The following is a 20,138-nucleotide window of genomic DNA, read 5'->3' as shown; positions in this document are numbered from 1 at the left end:
TTATTTTTCTAATAGAGATGTTTGGACATATAGTTGCTGTTGGTGGCGTGCAAATGTCTCACACTGTCAGAAACTCGCTCGTGATGCCCTGGAATGAGTTGGCGGGGATCTCGGTAATGGAGGGATGATTAACAATTTCCCTGCAAACGAGATGAAAAGAACAGAGAGGAATTGAAATATGCAACAAATAAGAAGAAGAGTTACATCTGGGAATTAGATTCGGACAACAAAGGAGGAATTGCAGTTTATTTATCAAAAAGCATGAGGGTAATGGGATTGGAGGCAACATTCCAGGATACAAATGCAAATGGAGACGTAACTCCAGGTTCATCCGACCAATACCGGCGATGGTAGAAGAATTGTCAAGGAAAACCTTCTGAGATATTTGAGCTATGTTCCAAAGTCGCGCTACGTCACTCTGTGACCGAACCGTCTATCAAATTTTTATACATATTGGGCTTCATGACAGAGGATCAAAAACACAAAAAAGTTACACACTGACATGTCCCAGAGATTTTGGGGTCATAATAAAACATATACTTTAGGTACACAAGTCTTTAATTTACTGGTGAAAGTTACAATGTACAAAGTACTTTCTCAGAACTCTGAAATAACTATACTGTAAAAAAAACAACAACAACTGACTCTTTTACAAAGACTTGATGCTTTTCTCGTGATGTAAAGCAGAAACTGATGATAACAACCTTTTTGCCAGTTACTCACTATGCAAACATGGTGTGTATGAATCCTTCTGCTTGACATCTGGCTTTCTAGAACTGACTAACGGTACATAGTTAGCTCTTATTGACTGTAAAACAAAACTTACAGTATGAAGTTCATGTCGTTTGAGTGGATGCTGTTTAAAGCAGGGAAGAAAGTCAGGCCAGTATTCAAAATCCCCCTGAATTACAAGAGAGTGACAAAGTTCATAATACAAAGTGCAAAAATAGAGATTTAAACACATCTTTTCATAATTTCTTATTGCTGAATTATATCTTTAAAATGTAGCACAACTGACAGCCATTAGGAAACACATTCAAATATATATATATATATACTGTGTATATATATATATATATATATACACTGTATATGTGTGCTTCATTTAAGATATACATGCTGGAGGTCCATCTGAAAATTATCCTACAGTTTTGAGATTGGTATCATCATAGATAAATATTCCATGACTCCCCTCTTTTGTTCATTTCTGGCTCATTCAAAAAGTCATTTATTTCATGTCTCATTTAAAAAGATTCTTTAATTCTGGATTTTCTTTGGGACTGCAAACCTGACGTGTAAAAACTGGTATATAAAAAATCAGTGCAGTAAAAACAAACAGTGTTTGATTGAACTGATCTGATATTTTAGAAAGGAGTTGCTTTAAGATGACTATTTCCAGTCAGAACGTATCTCTGTTTCTCCAAAGTTAGACAACTCTGAATACTAATAGGAACTCCACAGAACGCCACTTTTTAAAAACATCTAAACAATGTTTTCAATTTTAGTACCATTAGAGGGCGGAAGTAACTTCTGAGAATACTTACAGGTACTTGAGGTTCGGGAGATGCTTAAAGGCTTCTGGATCGACATACGTCAACATTTTTGTGTTCCGAATCTCTCTGAAAAATAAAGAGAGGTTTCAGAAATTAGAAATATATTTTACTAAATGACCTAATTGCAAGTCTAATTAAGAGGCGGCTGAGTCTAATTTTTGGTTTTAGATCCTAAAAATTGGCATCCAACAGAGGTGGGGCCGACATCCAAGAGAGGAAAAACCGCACTGGAAACAGGCTAATTAGTGTTTAATTAGCATATTTCCCGTGTCGCCCGAACCAGAACAAACACCAACCAAAGCCATGTGGCATTTAGGACTGCGGATTTATTTTACGTCTACTCTGGCTCTTAATTTCACTCCTTAAAATCATATTCAATTCAAAAATATGAATATGACAAGACTGTTTAACAATTGATAGTATAGTAAAGATCCTTTGCCATTATTAAACTGTGAAGGATATTCCCAGCTGCAGAGGATATTAAATGTTAAAACAATGACTGCAAGATATAAAGGTGTGCATATTGCCAATGAATAATAAATAAAGACAAACCTAAAACGTAAAAATTTAACAAAAGCCTTTAAGTTCTACCAATTATTCAGTGGGTGTCTCCATTGGCTTCTTCCCAGGGCAGCATGGTGAATTAAACAACGGTGTACTAAAATACATTTCTATTTTGGTGGTTTAAAAAGAAAATTGGAACATGTTTGACCATCATCAAACATGTTCCAATCTGAACAGCTCAGATTTCTTTATGATATTCTACACTGAACATGAAATCTTTAACGCAGTTTGAATTTTTTATTTTTTACCCCTCCAGGGGGTCTTTTGTGGGCTCTAGTGTTCCTTATGTGACAGTAGGCTGACAGGAAATGGGGAACTAGAGGGGGGAAGACATGCGGCAAATATCGTCGGGTCCGGGAGTTGAACCTGCGACGGCCGCGTCGAGGACTCAAGGCCTCCAAATATGGGTCGCGCTAACCGCTACGCCACCACAGCACGCCCCGCAGTTTGAATTTTGAAGCATTTTAATTACATTTGTGAATACACAAGTGTTATTAATGGCTTCTTGGCCTTAGAACCACCACAAGTTAAGAAAAGCGTTGTGTAGATATATACTGCTCAAAAAAATAAAGGGAACACTTTAAGTGTTAAACACCTCTTTAAGTGTTCCCTTTATTTTTTTGAGCAGTGTAGTTTATACTGGCCAACTCTAGACAGAGTTACACTACCCTGATTTATGGATGTTTTTAGCAGTTTGCGGCAACATATGGCATAGCGGTAGAGTGGGAACCATATATATGGAAGCTATTTGTCCCAAGGGATCTGTTGCACCTTTGTTGCATGTCTTCCTGTTTTTCTCAACCAATTTCCTGTCTGATTACTTTGAATAAAGGCAAAAAGTGCCTTTAGCTATCATTGAACGAAGTGTTAGGTATATTTTGACAAGATCTGGCCAGGCCTGGAAATTAGCACCCGCCACTGGCCAAATGCGGGTAAAAGTATTAAGTGGCGGGTAAATCGAAGTAACACACAGTGGCGGGTTGACAATTTGAACCGAAAAAAAAAAACCTCCACTCAGTTTGAACTTCTGTCCAGGGGAGGACTGACCGTCTGGGATACAGACTAATGCGCATACTGTATACGGACGGGCGGCCCTAGACTGTCATAATTTAACAAAAAAAGTACATGAAATATAATTTTCATCGACCGCGACAGCCCATTGGTTGATTTTACTGACGGACATTGGGTTTATCCAATGAAATCCCCCAGTCCTCCTTGGACTGCCCCTCCCTCCCTTCTAAGTTTATAAATAGCGTCATTTCAGCTAACCGGAGTCTGAGCAAAGTGAGCGGATACGAGACAGGGCAGGTCAGAAAAACTACGATAGCAAAAGGTAAAGAACGCATAAGCCCAATCAGAAAACAATTGTTGGACTAACCGATAAAAAATCTAACAAACTCTCCCAACAGAAAAATTATATAATAAACAGATCTTTTTTGATATTTAAATGTCATTACCTAACTCTTAGTTCTGATTCTCAAGATGTCTTCTAGTCATTAGGAGGTTCAAGTTCTTTCCTCCTTTGTCAATAACAAAGGCTCTGGGACCAATGTAAAAGGTTGTTTTCCCTTCTTCGCATGCTTTTTTCACCAGCGGCCACAGCATGTTTCTTCTCTGGGGAGAAGTCCTCCTTGAAGCGCAGGTTGCTTGATTTCAGAAAAGATGACTGCTTGGCCGCCTTCCATACCGTATCCCTGTAGTGTCTCATGGAGAACTGGATAATCACTTCTCGAGGACGACCCGTGCCTGTAACGCGACCCAGCCGGTGTACGCTGTCGATGACGTCTGGTAGTTTTTCTTTGCATCCTGGCCGCTGTCTTCTGGCCAATGGAAATAACTTTGCTACGAACATCTTCTCCTTCTTCTTCATTTATTCCCGAAAGCCGCAAGTCCCATCTTCTTTTATAACGTGAAAGTTCGAGCAGCTTATTTTCCATTTGCTGCACCTTTTTTTCTGATTTCTCAACTCTCCTGACGGTTTCTGTCATCTTTTCTTGCATTTCAGCATGGATATAATCCACTGAATCTCTGAGATCACTTATGCTTGCTTGAAGATCGTCCGCTCTCTCGTTTATCGTCAACTTTGCTATGATATTTTCAGCGAAAGTCATGGTCTTCCGTCGGTTTGTGACTGTTAGCCAACATCTTAGTTGGTGTATTTTCTGTGCTCACTTTTTCAACTCCTCCCGACTCGGAGGGCCTCAGAGGCCTGTCCTGACTCTGAGGGACTCGGTGGCCGGTCCTGACTCAGAGGAAGGTCCCGACTCAGAGGGACTCGGTGGCAGGTGCCAATTGTGAAGATGATTCCGACTCAGACGATTCCAACTCAGCCTGACTCGGAGGACGGTCCCGTCTCAGAGGTCGGTCTAGACTCGGAGGGACTCAGAGGCCGGTCCCGACTCAGAGGGACTCGGTGGCAGGTGCCGATTGGAAAGACGATTCCGACTCAGAGGGACTCAGAGGCCGATCCCAACTCGGAGGTCGGTCCAGACTCGGAGGCCAGTCCCGACTCAGAGGTCGGTCCAGACTCAGAGGCTGGTCCCGTCTGAGGCCGGTCCCGACTCAGAGGACTTTCCCAACTCAGCGGCCTGTACCGACTCAGAGGTCGGTCCCGTCTCAGAAGACAGTCCCGAGTCAGAGGCCAGTCCCGACTGAGAGGCCAGTCCCGTCTCAGAGGCTGATCCCGACTCAGAGGCCAGTCCTGACTCAGCGGCAGGTCCCCACTCAGATCCCGGTCCTGATTCAAGAGGCCAGTACCGACTCAGAGGCAGATCCCGACTCAGAGGCGGGTCCTGACTCAGAGGCGGGTCCTGACTCAGAGGCAGGTCCTGACTCAGAGGCCGGTCCCGACTCAGATCCCGGTCCTGACTCAGAGGCCAATACCGACTCAGAGGCAGGTCCCGACTCAGAGGCCAGTCCTGACTCGGAGGCAGGTCCTGACTCGGAGGCAGGTCCCGACTCAGATCCCGGTCCTGACTCAAGAGGCCAGTACCGACTCAGAAGCCAGTACCGACTCAGAGGCAGGTCCTGACTCAGATTCCAGTTCTGACTCGGAGGTCAGTTCTGACTCAGATCCTAGACCTGACTTGGAGGTCCATTCTGACTCGGAGGTCCATTCTGACTCGGAGGTCCATCCTGATTCGGAGGTCCATTCTGACTCGGGGGTCCATCCTGAATCGGAGGTCCATTCTGACTCGGGGGTCCATCCTGAATCGGAGGTCCATTCTGACTCGGAGGTCCATTCTGACTCGGAGGTCCGTTCTGACTCGGAGGTCCGTCCTGACTCGGAGGCTGGCTCAACTCCACTCTTACAGGGTTCTTGAGTCTGAACAACGTCTGAGTCGTCTCCACAACAGACAGCATGTTGAATCCACCTCCAAGCCTCTCTAAGATAATCTTTCTTCAGGTGAATTTTCCTGGGTCGTGCCAGGGTTCTTCGGAAACACTGCGTGAGCTTGTAAAAAACTATCGGGTTGCCACCTTTTATCATCTTAAACAGCAATTTTCTAACTACGTCATCATTGCCGCCGAGAAGTTTAAAGATGTCTTCGGAGAGTTTTATTTCCATCTCATCAAAAAAGATAAAATCTATGTCCTTTAATTCTTCCCACAGTTTTGGGGCAAGCTTTTTGTGGACGGAGTGGGTGTGCTTCATTCTGTAAGCGGCATATCTAGATCTATGACAAGACTTATAAATCAATCGCCAAAGAATTTTTTCCACCATATCTCTCCTTTCATCCTCGGTTCCCCGTTTGATACCCATCTCATTCGAGTCCCTCAAAAATTGTTCAGGATCCATGTCTGCCTGAGTGTAATCCTCACTCAGGCAATTTTCATCTGAATACAAATCCTTATTGGGAAAAAAAGTCTTTCTGATTTTTCTTTTTGTAGATGTAAATATTTTCCTGGGGGGAACAGGATTGTCCAGGTGACGTTTGAATTTTTTCACAATAACTGCGTGTCCATCTGGGTAATCAAGAAGGGCAGTTAAATTCAGTCCAGAAGAGTAGTGGAAAGCATCTCTAGAGAGACTTTTGAAAATCCTTTCACTGAGTTCTTCCGATACTTCTGATAGAACAGCCACATTTACTTCTCCTGTTTTTCTCAACAGTAAAAGCAAAACTTTGCGGTGTTGCTCGCAAAAGGTTTCTTTGACAAGATGAAGAGTTGGTCCATCAGCCACTCTTTCAATGACTTGCCACAAAAGTTGACTGAGAAATTTTCTCTTTCTATAATCTGGGGTTGTTTGACCTGGATGGACTTTGTTTGAGCAAGTTTTTTTAACTTTTACCCAAAAAGAGACCTTAGGTCTCACATAAACTTCACTCTGGGAGCTTTCGTCACTCATCTTTAATGCGCTGCCCAAAATGTCCAAATGAATTTTGTGTTGACTGACCAGAGAATTAACTGATCAGTTGGTGATGTCATGGACTTTATGACATCACAATGGCATCCTTAGAAGGGCCTCATGACACAGACATTTGAAGTCACGCTGATGACATCATTGTCAGCAGCATGGCAACTGTTGCTGGGGTACTAATAGCTCACAGTGAACATGCGCTATGAAAAAAAAAGAATTTGTGGGCACTAAATAAATTTTTCCCACAAGTCTGAACTGGAAGTGACCTGCGCAGGTTCGCCAGAACAGGGGGGGGCAGGGAACCATTGGTCCCTCCTCTTTACCCCCCCTACCCATTTTTATTAGTGTGAATGCTGTAGGCATTCATTCACACTATGGGCTCTTTGCACCTCAGCTTCCGCGTTCGGGGACAAGCGGCTCAATCGTTTCCGATCTATTGAAAATGGCTCTTTACACTGGGTGTTTGCAGGGCTTGTCGAAGGTAACAATTAATGATGTACATCGATCCGAAGCCCCAACAAGTAAGCTGGATAAAGGTTTTAAGATGTTCGCCTCGTTATACGTTCACAGATACAAAGGTGAGTTTTACTTTCTTTAAACTTTGTGGCTAACATTAGCTTTAGCTTATGCTAGTAGACAATATTCTCTGACATTTTTCTTGTAGAAATGTGCTATTTAAGTATCTAAACATTTTTCATCCATTCTAACGGACAATGTTTTTACCTTGTTTTCAAGTATATTACGTGCGTTTATTGTCGTTAGTGTCAGAGACCAAGTAACGGGGATTTTACGGTTCAGGCTTTTTGCTTCTGAAGCCTGAGGAACAACAAGCCCATAGCTTAACAGTAGAGCAGCTCTGGTGTCAGAGTTCTAGTTCAGCTGACGGTTCAGGTTCAAAGTTGTTGCTTTTAGATAAATATTTTCACCATTCAACTTTTATGCTACTCAGCTTGCTCTCCTAATGCCGGCTATATCTCTTGGTATTCATAACCTTCATACTTTGAATAATATTCAGCATTTTAAGAATTTTTCACCCATGGGGAAACCTCTTCATCCTGTGGCAGAATTGAGAATTACAATATAAAATGTCCGTTGTGTTTTACAGTTCATGTCTCGGGTCCGCTTCAAACGCTTTTGCCATTTTCACCAAAAGCATTCAGCATTCACACTTGCATTTTTATTGGAAATACACATTTTCTAGTTTTCTAGCATAAAGTTTTCTAGAACCGTGTTTGTATTTGTATTAGCCTTTGGAGGAAATCTATCTAATGCATCATTAAGATTCTAATTGAAGTACCCACCAATAATAATATTCATATTATGATATTTTCCACAGAGAAGGAGGTGGAATTAGCGATTCAGGGGATTTATTATCGTTGGAGGAGGATGATGAGGTAGACGTGACGAGGGACAGATTGAGGAAGAGTTCAGATTAGCTGCTGCTGCTCGGTGAAAAGGAGTGAACATGTTCACGAAGAGACAGGAGGGCAGGTGTGAGTGAGTGGGGAAAGCTAACGCTAAGCTAGCAGGTAGTCAGAAAAACTCTGGGATAACACAGAAATAATGACGGCTGTGGAATTAATAATGAACACGTTCTGAGATGTTTTTAGTAAAAGTAAGAATAATTGTGAATTTCAATAGAAAACATAATAAGTAAGGGGAAACAAATAGAACAGTTAGAGAACAGCTATTGAAACCATTTAAAAATGTTTTTAAAAAATCACCAGACACATCTTAACTTAATACTATCTGGGGGAGTTGTAGCCTAAATGTGGAAATGTTTAACATCAGAAATGAATTTTAGGGTTAGTTAAATTTGCTGTTAGTAATTACTTCAAGTGAACTTATTGCTTTACACCTCTGTTAAGGTGTCCACGCCTTGTTATGTTAAATTAGTCTGTACACGTACATATGTATGGCAACCTTATTGTCAGTAAATCGGTTTTCATAGAGTTAAGAATAAACCGTATATTTTATATAATTTGCTTATACAGGTGGGGTTTGTAATCCAAAGGGAAAAAAAAAACAGTGGCTGGTGAAATGTCTGAGTGGCTGGTAAAAAAACATTCCCTACCAGCCACTGTGGCTGGTGGAGAAAAATTTTAATTTCCACCCCTGGATCTAGCTTCAGATCAAGTATCAAGTCCTTTCTTCTGCATGTTGCCTTCTAGTTCCTTGTCTTATTTTCCCAAAACAGAAGAACAATTCTCTTTGCTTTAAAGTCTCCACAGTAAGTGCAATATTACCAAAGAAGGCATTACATCGTGGAATGACGCCTGTGCTTCCAATCGTTTCATGAGCTGATTGCTCTAGATTGCAGACATTTCGTTTCAGCATTTGGGAACAGCTTGAGCATTTCAGTGTTCTTATGATGAGGAAGAGAAGCCTGCGCAGGGGCATTGGGTTTGAAGGTACCAGTGAAGGCGTGGGATAAATCAATCTCTCGAGTCGATTCTGGCTTTACTAACACCCAATACAGACGGATACAAGTCGTGCTTGAACTCCACTGGCCTAAACTAAACGGCATGTACCCTTCAATCTTCTCTGTGTGATGTCACTAAGTGTCAAGTCTACATTTCGGACTGCAGTTTTCCAGTGGCTTTCGAGATTATATTCAAAATTGCCACAAACCGCAGCCTGGCAATAATCTTCCTCAGAGTCACTTCGGCTTCCATTCCATGTACCGCGATTGCTGTGCAACTTGGAATAAGGGTGTCAATCTTCTACCCAACCAATCTTTGTCAAACAAATGGAAAAACTACATCTGCACACTGGGCACAAACAGGGACAGATTTCAGAGAAAGTCAGATCCTGAAGGTTCCAGAGTGGCTTTTAACTTGACAAGGCCAAGGCTCGCCGCCATCTTGAGTGCAGTTTCTCTTTTGCCAGTATAGAAAGGTCATTTTTTTGACAACACTCATTGGATTGACCATTGCTTGGAACCTGTAAAAGTCCAGGCAACTGAGAAAATGTAAGAAGTAAAGCACCATCTTCAACTACTACATCTTCCTTCTACCACTTCCTGTCGTCGTCTTCGTCGTTTCCGCCAGTAGTGACATCTGGTTGTTGATCACATGACTCATATGATGCGAAAACAGTGTTTCCATTGCAGTTTTGTGAAATACACTGATTTGGATACAGCCACAAAAAAAAAAAAAAACCCCGGCTGTGCAGAAATTGACGAAAAACGTGAGTTATTTTGGAAATTGCTATATTTCCATTAAGCAAATTTATTTTCGTAATACCAATTTGCGCAAATTTATGGTCAATGGAAATGCAGCTACAGACAAAGGAACCAGATGAACTAATAATAGGAAATTGACTACAGTTGTGACTAGGAGAAAACAGGGAAACTGAGGGAGGGAAACTAATGAACACGGGGAGCCGGACTAACACTCAACGACCAACAAAACAAAAGAAAGGAACAATAACAAACTAAGACGATAAACACAACAGAATATGCTTTTATGGAAACACCTACCTAACAATAAAGAGCAGATAAATGAACTGAATATACAATATAAATAAAAAAACAACAAGAAAGGGATCAAAACGCAAAGACCTGCGAATAGTGACGATAAGCTAAGATCTCGAAAATGAAAAGGATTTGCATTGCCATTACTCATGAAATGGATGTCTCAAATTAAACAACTGCACAAAAAAAAACCTCAGAGTCTCCCTCCCCTGCTCCAGTCCTTCATGCACAGCTGCCGTCTGCCTGGCGCAGCCGGCAGGAAAAGGAGCATTCATTTTTGTCTGACCCTGAAGGAAACCTGAGAGAGATCCCATTATCTTAGGTATGGCGCTAGATTGTACCAATCAGTGGCAAATGGGCCCAGAAGATCCAAAAACACACACCCTCCTAACCCAGATACGGCCCTCAGCTGGCAGTTTGGATTATGGCTCCCGTCTGTGATGCCGAGCTCTGGAACTCAGCAGCTTTAAAGGAAAGACGAAGGCAATTAAGATGGAAGCGTCGGCCAAATGCGGATTTAGGTCATTTAAGCTTGATTTCTGTAGTCGCCCTCCCTATATGTTAACACGGATCGTTGTTTAGAAAGTGCTCCAACTTGTAGCGACTAATCTTATATTATAGAACGCACAAGTGAGTGTTCCAGTGGAAAATGTTTTATTCAGACAAATGTGCAGCCATAAATCTCTCACTGATATAAGCTGCTGTTTACATGGATATGTAAACATGGAGATGTCCTCCATAACACGCTTTAGAGAGTGAAACCAAGAATAACATAGGTCACTTTAGTTAAACTCACTGGATTTGTTGCAAATCAGCATCAGGAAATCCCCAAAATGACAATTTTTTTAGGCTCTTTAAATTTGTGGAGTTTAGCCACAGCAACGTCTGTGGCTAATGAACTTAGCTACCAACTCTCATTAGCCACAGGCAGCCTTCGAAATGAAGCATTCTGTTCCTCTCCACAAAGCAAATGGATCGGTTTCGTCAATAGGGGATCGATAAAGAGCGCATTTCCTTCCCCGTTAGCGACTTACATGTGGGTGATTTTCCTCAGGTTGTAAAACGAGTGCCTCTCCAGCCGCTGCAGCTTCTTATCCACGTAGATGTATCTGGAAGACAGAATCCAGCAAATATTGTCCGTTTTCTTCAAAACATGCATTGGGATTTCACGTTGTAGATCAGCAGAAAGTAGTGCATGATTGTGAAGCGTGAGGAAAATAATATATGGCTTTTTATTTGCATGTTCGGTTTCTTGTCTTCTGACTGGAGAACCTTTGTCCACGTGACTTAATATGACTTCTTATAGTTTTGTGTCACATATGGCTGCTTTTCCATAAAGGTCAGATTTGTAGTGAATGGCTGACAGTTCTATAAGATTCTCCCAACTGATCTGTGGATTTCTGCTGCTCATATAAAGTTATACCTTTGACTCCTGGGCTGCATGTGTTACCAGTTTGCATCTGTACTTTGTTGTAATTAGGCCTGTCACAATAACACATTTGGATGGACAAAAAAAGTGTCCCAGTATTTAGTGTGATAAATGATAACATTGTTGTTTTGAGACCATATTCAAGTAATAAGTTGATCATTGCGTACTAACACAAATGCGCATTTCTACCAGGTGTTTGCTAATTGCTGCTGGCTAGTCTGAAGGAGCTGAGCGAGGGAGTCGTGGGGGAGAGCTGCTTTGGGAAGCAGAAGCTCGGAAACTGCAAATCTGAGGATGAGCTACGTCTTGAAGGCGGGGCTAGGTCCACCCAGGTGTTTTGCACAACCTTTAATCTCCCATGGCAACAATGGTTGCCATGGGAGATTAAAGGATTTCTCAAACATGCATGAAAGAATCAAAGCAACAATCCAGGTATGTTTTTGATGATGGAATATAACATTATGACATGATGTCAAGCAGAAAAAAAAAGTCAATTTTACCTAACACTGGCCCCTTAAGTTTCCTTTCTTCAGTAGGAACTTTAGCTAGAGACACTTGAGGCTCACAGAAAACTTCTCGTCCAAGTCCATCTCCACTCATGCGGATCTTGGACATGCACCAGACAGCTGAAGAGCAAGACTCGAGGGCACTGAAATGTCACGTCTTACTTCAACAGAAAATCTCCACCACTACTGGGAGTCCAACACACACTCAAAGCTCCTCCCCAGTGAATGTCCGAGCCTGCTGTGGTTTAAGGGCTAACATTCCTACTGAAGAAAACCTTCTATAGGTTTAATTAGGGCTCAGCAATGATACTGAAAAGAGAGCAGATACTGTACTTGGGTGGAGAGGCAAAGGGTAAAACATGGCAGTAAGGTAAGGTGTTGCAAAAACAGCAAGTGAATGCAAAAAAAAAGAGATGTGAAGATGCATAGACGTGCATATAAGAGAGAAAAATAAGCACTTACATCCCTGAGATGTTGACCACGCTGGCAAAAGAATTCGCTGGAATAGACGAGAGTTTGGTGTCAGAAAGCAATCTGGTGAAAGAAAGCAAAACAACATATCGATCCTTCGTTAATTTTCTCTGCCAGCCTGATTCTGTTCAGTGTGGCAGGAGGATTTGTGTCCATTTACAGGAATCACAAGGTGAGATGGAGAGGTTACCCAAAAAGGCAACCTGTCCATCACAGAGCCGACAAAGACGTTTCAGGCGATCATGTAAGAGGAAAAGAGAAGAGTAGGGGAAAGAAATAAGTATGTTATGTTTCACTATCTTTGCAGGAACTTCCCATTGACTTCACACCTTTCCCATTGACTGGGAAAGGTGTGAATATTTATACGATCACATATTTTATGTTAAATAAATTTTTATTGCTGTTGCAGTGTAGAAATCAGTTTTCACTTTGACATCAAAGGGGTTTTGTTGCATTTCTTTTCATCAATAAAGTCACAATCTGTTGATTGAGATAAATAATCTAAAAGAAATCTACGGGGTGAATACTTTTTATTGGGACTGTATGTATAAATATAAAAAAACATCAATCACAATTTAGTAAAATAATGTTTTTGTTTGACAAGTAAAGCCTATTGGCTTAGCTAGGCAAATGTCACCTTAGTTTAGCTTAGCGTAGCATAGCATTGAGAAATACTCAAAACTCACAATAAACATTAACATTGTAAACAATGATTTAAAAGTACACAAAGATGCTTTGTAACATATATTACATCAAACTTTAATGCAAGGCTAATTATCGCAGGATTTCTTTCTGGATTCTTTTTATTTATTAAAGACACTATTTCTTTACCAGCATCACCAAAAACTAGACAGTTTTTAAGATCAGGCGCCTGCAACCTAAAATCTATCAAGTGGCCGTTAAAAAAGTGTTTGAGTAGTTATGAGAGAGACAATAAAGCTACTTTCGAATGAATTTCACGCAAAAACCTAGACTTTTAAATTCAAACGCAAATAAAGAACACTATTTTAAGATAAATGGGTAATAACTCTGACATGCTGAATTCCTGGCACCCAGGACATGCAGACAGAGTTAATTCTGTCTCAGCTATGGACAATGTGTAGAATATACCTCTTCTAAAAGCAAGTTTTAAAGCCAGCCTCTTTGTGTCCCTCTCGTTATTCAGAGAAACAATCGGTGAATTCAGAAACCGAGATCTGGACTACAGGTCTGAATGAATCAGAGTGATGTGGGCAGATCAGTAGTCGGCAGACGGCGGAGCACGGCCCTCCGCATGCGCTCCGACAAACTCACACAAACAGAGGGACACAGAACAGATCCTGGCACCAAAACACCGTAGCTGGAAACAAAATGCTGTTTCCCCCAGGAATGTAAGGAGACGTCCGCCAAGCCCACCTTAAAGATTTAAGGAGAAAACTACCACAAGTTATTCTTCAGGATGGAACGTGCTCTAACTAGTTTGCTTTTTATCAAGAGATTTGTCTCATTTTAGTGTAGAATAGTCAATATTTCAAAGCATGAGTTGCATATTATAATACAGATCTCACCCTCTGAAAGGTTTAAACTCCCTTCATTTCCTTGTTTATGTCCTAACCAGGGTGCGTAGATGTCCCATGCAAGGCATTTTCAAGTTATTTATTAAGTTGTTTATAAATTATTCCCAACGGTCATTTATTTATCAGTTTGAGAAACAGGATTAGGACTTATTAGGGATCTATGCCGAACTAAGTTCAGAATTTATCTCATTCAAACTCCAGTCATAAAACTCAGAGGTTGCTCTGAGACTAAAACTGTCCAACCTTTTTTCTTGGAGACTATTTTTCCCTCACTAAATTATTCTCAAATGGTATTCTCGGGGTGTTTAAGGAACGTGCTGTAAAAGGTAAACATTATATCTGAATGCCTCGTCCAGATGCAGAAGGGTGTCACACTATGCCGCCCTCTTAGCACTTTGCTTTGCTTTCCACATCTCTGACTGCCAGTGACACATGGAGTAACCTTCACACATAAACGCACTTGCACACACACACAAAGGACTCCAAACTGTAGAGGGCACAGTCACCGGAAAAAACACAAAACACATTTGTCTGTCATGCATTCACATTTCGTTCTTAAAAAATATACTTTCAGTAATTTTTCTGAAAAAAAAAATTCATTCCACCGACTGCGGCAGATCCTTCTCTTTCTGGTAAACGTTAATGTTTGTATTGCACAGCTTCCAAGACTGTAATTAGTATGTCTTTAATATTTTTATCTTTACAATAAATGGCAGTAATAATTACTGGCCTGGAAAAACATCTACAAGAAATCATATCCACTTTAAACTCCTTAAAAGGAGTACGGCTTTCCCTCTTAACAGTTTACTGAAGTAGTTTTGGACATTTCTTTCATGCAGATTAATGCACTTGTTCCTCTGAATTTATTAAGGAATCTGTGTAATTATGTCAGAATACTTGTTGATGGAGCCCTTCTCAAAGAAGAACTTCTGTCACCAGTAAGGGGAAAGATAATAAAGTTTCCCATTCCATTCAATAGAAATAATCCTACATTAACCGTAGATATCCTTCTTACAGACTCAATTTACGTAAAACTGTTTCGAAAGTCGAAGCTCATAAATGATGTCGCACCTTAGTTGAGTCCTAATTACAAGCCGGGAAACCAGTGACATTTGCTAACCTTTATGCTAGTGACCAGGCTACATTCTATTAGCAATTCAAGCTAACAAAATCTGCCCGAAATTCTGATTTCCAAGAACAAACAATACACAAGAACTTAACTTGTCGTAGAGACAGATAACATAGAGAAAATTTGTGCTGTCACTGTTCCCTCATTAATATAGCTTGTTTTGCTAATCTTAGCTAACTGGTTGTTAACAAATTGTATCGAAAGTTGGATTTTCTGCAAGGGAATTGCGAACTATTTGAGGTATGTTAGCTAACTATCTATGTTAGCTATGAGCTAGCTAATTTTCTATTTCACCTGCACACTTTTCATACTCTCTTTGATTCCCTATGCCTTAGGTGTATGTGAACAAAAATTATGTAGTTTTAACAGATGAAAGTCTCAACGGCCAGTATGTCAGATGGGTCGTTTATTTCTCAGCAAGAATACAACAAAGTACAAATTCCTAACGTTTAATTTCCTGGCACATGCCAGTCAATATGTGATCTATTTCAGGCTTATTTGGCAGATATTTATACCCAAGGGTTTTATAGCGCTTGAGGGATGGATTCATGTCTTTTGTTCTCCTGAGGTTGCTGGGTAAACTTTGGGCAGGAATGTGAGGAAACTAAAGTGGACACTCAAGGCATGTGGGCCGGTGAATTGAAGCAGTGATCAGGGCATAATTTTATGTGATGGCTGCAACGCAAAGGGTTGTGGAAGGGATGAAGGGATCCTGCGAAACACTACAAGGCAGGAATGAAGATTATGACAACATAGCAGAGAACCCTCTTTATAACTAGGGCTGCACTGAGTGAGTCCATCGCAAACTAATTATAAGCCAGAGAAGGATCCGTGTAATAACTTGGAAGCTTCATAGTTGTTTTTAGATTTCCAACAATTAGCAAAACCTTTAGGACACAAGAAAGAGGATAGGAAGGTATGGCATAGAAGACCAGGGAACACGGCAGACTGATCAGGTATAAGCTATGGAGGAGTTTCTAGCAGACTGGTCTGCTAGAAACCAGTCTAGCAGACCAGTCCAGTAATGGCTGTCTATCTAAACTAAAAGGCTGGAAAAAAGAACATGTATCAGAGAAATAATGCAAGAGATGTGTGGTAACTCTGGAGGAGCTGCAGAGATCCGCACTCTACAAATCTGATTTGATCAGTTCCATTGTTTCGCTTTTTGTGTGTACACTCTGTTTTCTCGTGGCAGACATCTGTTCACACTGAGCCAGGTTTAGGTTCTGCTAAAGGTTTCTTCTTGTTAAAGGGGAGCTTTTCCTCCCCACTGTCACCACATGCATGCCAAGTGTGAGGGATTGCTGTAGTGAATGCTGTAATCAACACGATTCAGTCCTCTGGGTTTCTTTCAACGGAGCACATTTTTACCAAATGGAGTAATGAACTAAACTTGTCTGCACTGTTTGATAATTGGCTTTATTAGTAAAGTGCCTTGAGATAATGTTGTGAATCAGCCTCGTATAAATAAACTGAAATAAATTGAATTAAATGAACCAAGAAGATGTTGCAAGACTTTAAAACCGATGCTCTCTGACACTCGCCATCAAATATGACAGAGCTTGAGCTGTTTTGCAGAGGAGAATAGGCAAAAATACAGAGTCTAAAATTAGCACAAGCAAATCCCAGAAGTCCTAGAGCTTCTGGGATTTGAAAATGAATTTTTATATTCATTTTACTATTGTTTCGGTGTTACTAGAAGTTCTGTTTTTGGACAAAGGAGGAGAATCGCTTTCTGGCAACTCTGGTCAGTAGCACTTTGGCTGTTAATTCATGCCGTTTTCCCCAATATATTAATTCCCCATATGGAAGACTGTAAAACGTTACGAACACACTGAACGTCTGATTTCCTCCTCTTTCAACAATCACACGATACCATCTGGTCAATTTCTGTAGGTTAGAAAAATAAATGCTGGCTAGCCTTCTGCAACAAAAAATAACACACGTATATAGACTTCCGGGAGTCAACATGTGTTAATTGGAAAGTTGGCTTCCCTGTTTTCCTACAGCTTGCGTGACAAATGCTGAAGTTAATTATTCAGTGCCATCATATTACGCCCGAACTCACCTAGAAATTTTGCTTTTTCTTCTTTTATTTATTTATTTATTTATTTAAAAAAAAAAGACGTGTTCAGACATTTCAAAGTAGAAAAATAGGTTAGAAAAGCTGAATCTTCCTTAACACTAATGGACAGAATAATACCTGAAAAGAGCATAACTGCTTAGTAAAAGACGGCCCTTAAAATCCCCGTGGGTGCACTTTGATGGAATATTATAGCGTAATGGTTTTCTTTCTTTCTTTGTTTTTTTTTTTTTTTACCTCGGGGTTAAGAGCCCTTTTAACATTCAAAATGCATGGGGGGAAAAAAGAAAGAAAGAGAGACAGCAGAATGGCTTTTGCAGATGCGTTTAGTACGCCTACTACTTACAGTGTTTCTGTGCTTGCTGGGAACCTCGGGAGAATATCAATGTCACTGCAGCAGATCGTGTGAGCTCTCCACTCGGAGCAGTTGCCCCTGACCGGGCAGGAGTAAGGCGGCAGGTCGGTGCCGCTGATGGGGAGAGTGATGAGGGTCAGCAGCGCGCATGTTGTTAGCACCTGCGTGCTGGGGCGCGGCCGGGTGGAAGAAGTGCCGATGTCCGAGCAGGTCGCCCGCCTCCCAAATGTCCGCGGCAACATTTTTGTTTTTACCTGCTGGACGTTGCGTGATTTCCTTTTTGTTGTGGTTGGTGTGTTAGTCCTGAGTGCTCGCCGTGTCTTGCAGGGGCCCCAGACTGGAGGAGCTGAGACGGGTGTTTTTTGGGGGAGGGATGCTGCACCTCTGTGGTGGGTTTTAGGAGGTGGTCTCCGACTTAAGGAGAGGGTGGGCTTACAAAAGGCAGAGTTAGAATGCCCACCATCCAGGTTTCCCCTCCTTCTGTGTGGCGTTGTCGGTAAAAAAAAAAAAAAACAACAACAAAAACGTGCGTATTTTTTGCCTGGTGTAGCCGCAGGGCCGGATTTAAAAGGACAAGGGACACTTGGGTAGAGCTGGTTTTTGTCCCCTAACCAAAAAACAAACAAACATTTTACTTTCAATAGTGTTTTTTATCCACATATTTGTTAAAACTGTCATCATGTCATGATAGTATTCACATTTAGTAACTTTTTTTGGGGGGAAAAATTTACTTTTATAAGTAGTTTTACTTCACTGTACTTTTTACTTTTACTTGAGGAATATTATATTATTATTATTATTATTATTATTATTATTATTATTATTATTATTATTATTATTATTATGTTGACATTAATTGAGTAAATCTTCTTCAAAAAACTTAAGTGAAGAAAGTACAAACATTTTACAAGCAAAAATTAGATTACACCCACGGAGCTCTTGGTTTTACACCAGCTTTGTTGTTGTAATGTTATTTTTTTTAATCTGCCGATAGGATAGTAGACTTCCTCTGACATATGGTGGAGACAAAAGGGGTAAAAAAAAAAAAAAAACCCAAAGAGAAAAATGTTAATGTTTTTATCTTTTATGGGTCTTTAATTTGTTTTGATAATATCATATGTATTATTATTATTATAGGATTTTGTTATACAGTATAACATATAAAAATCATATATTTATATATCATTATAATTATTAGCATTATTATTACTACTATTATTATTATTTAATATTTCTTTATTTGTAGAATTTACTATTTATTTAATTATTTGTTATGTATTTTCAGTAGTTGTAGGCGTTCTTTTCTTGTTTTCTTTCTAAAGAGCGGCAGCTCCGGCGCAAATGCGCCCTTTTGGACAATGTAGTCCAACTATTACACATTCTTACACCGTTCTAATGCCAAGAGCCTACACTTCCCAGCGTTCCTCGGGGATGCTGCGCTCCGTTGTTTTCCCAGCTCAGACGCGGCTAGTTCAAGTTGCCATAGCAGAATGAAGCAAGGAGACTCTTCTGTTACTTATCAGTGCTGAAAAAAAGTCGACCGGCTCCGTCTTTACGGTACATTTCTCGCATTATTAATTTACCTCATTATTTTTTATCTAATCGTTTTGACGTTTTATCCTAGGGTTTAATTTGTAGGCGAACGTTTGGTTAGCTAGGCGGCTAACGTTCCCTGTAGTTTCCACTTGTTGCTAACCAGCCGGAGCATCCTTCACAACAATGAGCTGGACTGCGGTTTACGGGCTCAAGCGCAGTTTCAGCCGTCGTCACTTAGTCGGATACCACTGAGTCTTGGCTTAAAACTAAAATGACAAAGCGTAAGTGTGGTTTTCCGACGTCATGTGTATGTTCAGTAAAAAGAAAAAAAAAAGTTCTCAACTATCCCACCCTGCCGATTAACGTTAGAGCGAACAGTTGGCGTTTCTAGTTGTGGTCGCTTTGCGCAGTCCGCTGGATATGTCTCAAGCCATGGACACGTCCAGCGAGTCAGAGTCGTACGGAAGGAAGGTGCGGGGACACAGGGCGCGGGGCCGTGAGACCCACCGCAGGTCCATACGGGACAGAAGACATGTCAGCGGGGGCAGGGACGACGGGCGAGCCGCGGAGATCTCGGACAAAATCAGCACCCTCGCCGACACCTTGCAGGTATCATTACAGACGATGCTGGGATTTTTTTTTACACACGTGTTGGCGTAGATTTATTCTGCGCTAATAAATGTTCCAACAGCCTGCGGACAAAGTGATGTGAATATTTAATCTAATAATCTCTTAAATTTGCACTTTGGATAAACTTTGATTTGCATATGTTTTAGGATACAAGTAGGAACCTGACCAAAGTTGACAAAATGTTGGGTCAATACAGGGATCACGCAGATGATCAAGCTGAAGCCATGACACTGGTGAGGCATGTTTTTTATTTATTATGTATGTATTTAAAAGTCTTAATAAAGATGCTGACTTGGAAGATGCCCACTTTGTTAGGCACACCTGTTTAGCTTTGTGACAAGGTTATGTTCTTTCTATAAGGCTGGGCAGTAGATATGTGGCTTAGACATAAAGTATAGCTTTTTCTTCTTGCTTGCTTTTCTAAAAAAATTAAACTACAAATAACAGGAAAAGTGGCATTTATTTTTATTGTCCCTTCTGTGACTTTTATG

General features: G+C 40.9%; 2 protein-coding genes across 12 annotated transcripts in view; one reads left to right on the top strand and one right to left on the bottom strand.

Moving 5' to 3' along the window:
* The window catches only part of tshr (thyroid stimulating hormone receptor), a 30,566-nt gene extending 12,305 nt beyond the window's left edge, over positions 1 to 18,261 (bottom strand). Inside the window, exons 1-6 of the mRNA XM_028040996.1 lie at positions 17,473 to 18,261; positions 12,350 to 12,421; positions 10,987 to 11,061; positions 1,545 to 1,619; positions 827 to 901; positions 63 to 140 (exon numbers count right to left, since the gene is read on the bottom strand). Coding sequence (XP_027896797.1) covers positions 63 to 140; positions 827 to 901; positions 1,545 to 1,619; positions 10,987 to 11,061; positions 12,350 to 12,421; positions 17,473 to 17,723 — 626 coding nt within the window. The 5' untranslated portion in view covers positions 17,724 to 18,261. The remainder of the gene's footprint in view (positions 1 to 62; positions 141 to 826; positions 902 to 1,544; positions 1,620 to 10,986; positions 11,062 to 12,349; positions 12,422 to 17,472) is intronic.
* A 457-nt stretch (positions 18,262 to 18,718) lies between these two features.
* Positions 18,719 to 20,138, top strand: part of cep128 (centrosomal protein 128) — a 55,247-nt gene continuing 53,827 nt past the window's right edge. For 5 of the 11 annotated variants that reach the window (XR_003598465.1, XM_028040487.1, XM_028040486.1 and 2 more), the window contains exons 1-2: positions 18,720 to 19,626; positions 19,794 to 19,880. Coding sequence is in view for 7 of the 11 variants with exons in the window: in XM_028040487.1 (XP_027896288.1) it covers positions 19,438 to 19,626; positions 19,794 to 19,880 (276 nt within the window). In the remaining 4 variants the exon portion in view is untranslated. Of the gene's footprint in view, positions 19,627 to 19,793; positions 19,881 to 20,138 lie in introns of all 11 variants that reach the window. The other 6 variants (XR_003598463.1, XR_003598464.1, XR_003598466.1 and 3 more) reach the window with 2 other exon arrangements.

This window comes from Xiphophorus couchianus, chromosome 15 (assembly GCF_001444195.1).
Source record: "Xiphophorus couchianus chromosome 15, X_couchianus-1.0, whole genome shotgun sequence".
Taxonomy (NCBI): domain Eukaryota; kingdom Metazoa; phylum Chordata; class Actinopteri; order Cyprinodontiformes; family Poeciliidae; genus Xiphophorus; species Xiphophorus couchianus.
This window is presented reverse-complemented; position numbering and strand designations above follow the sequence as displayed.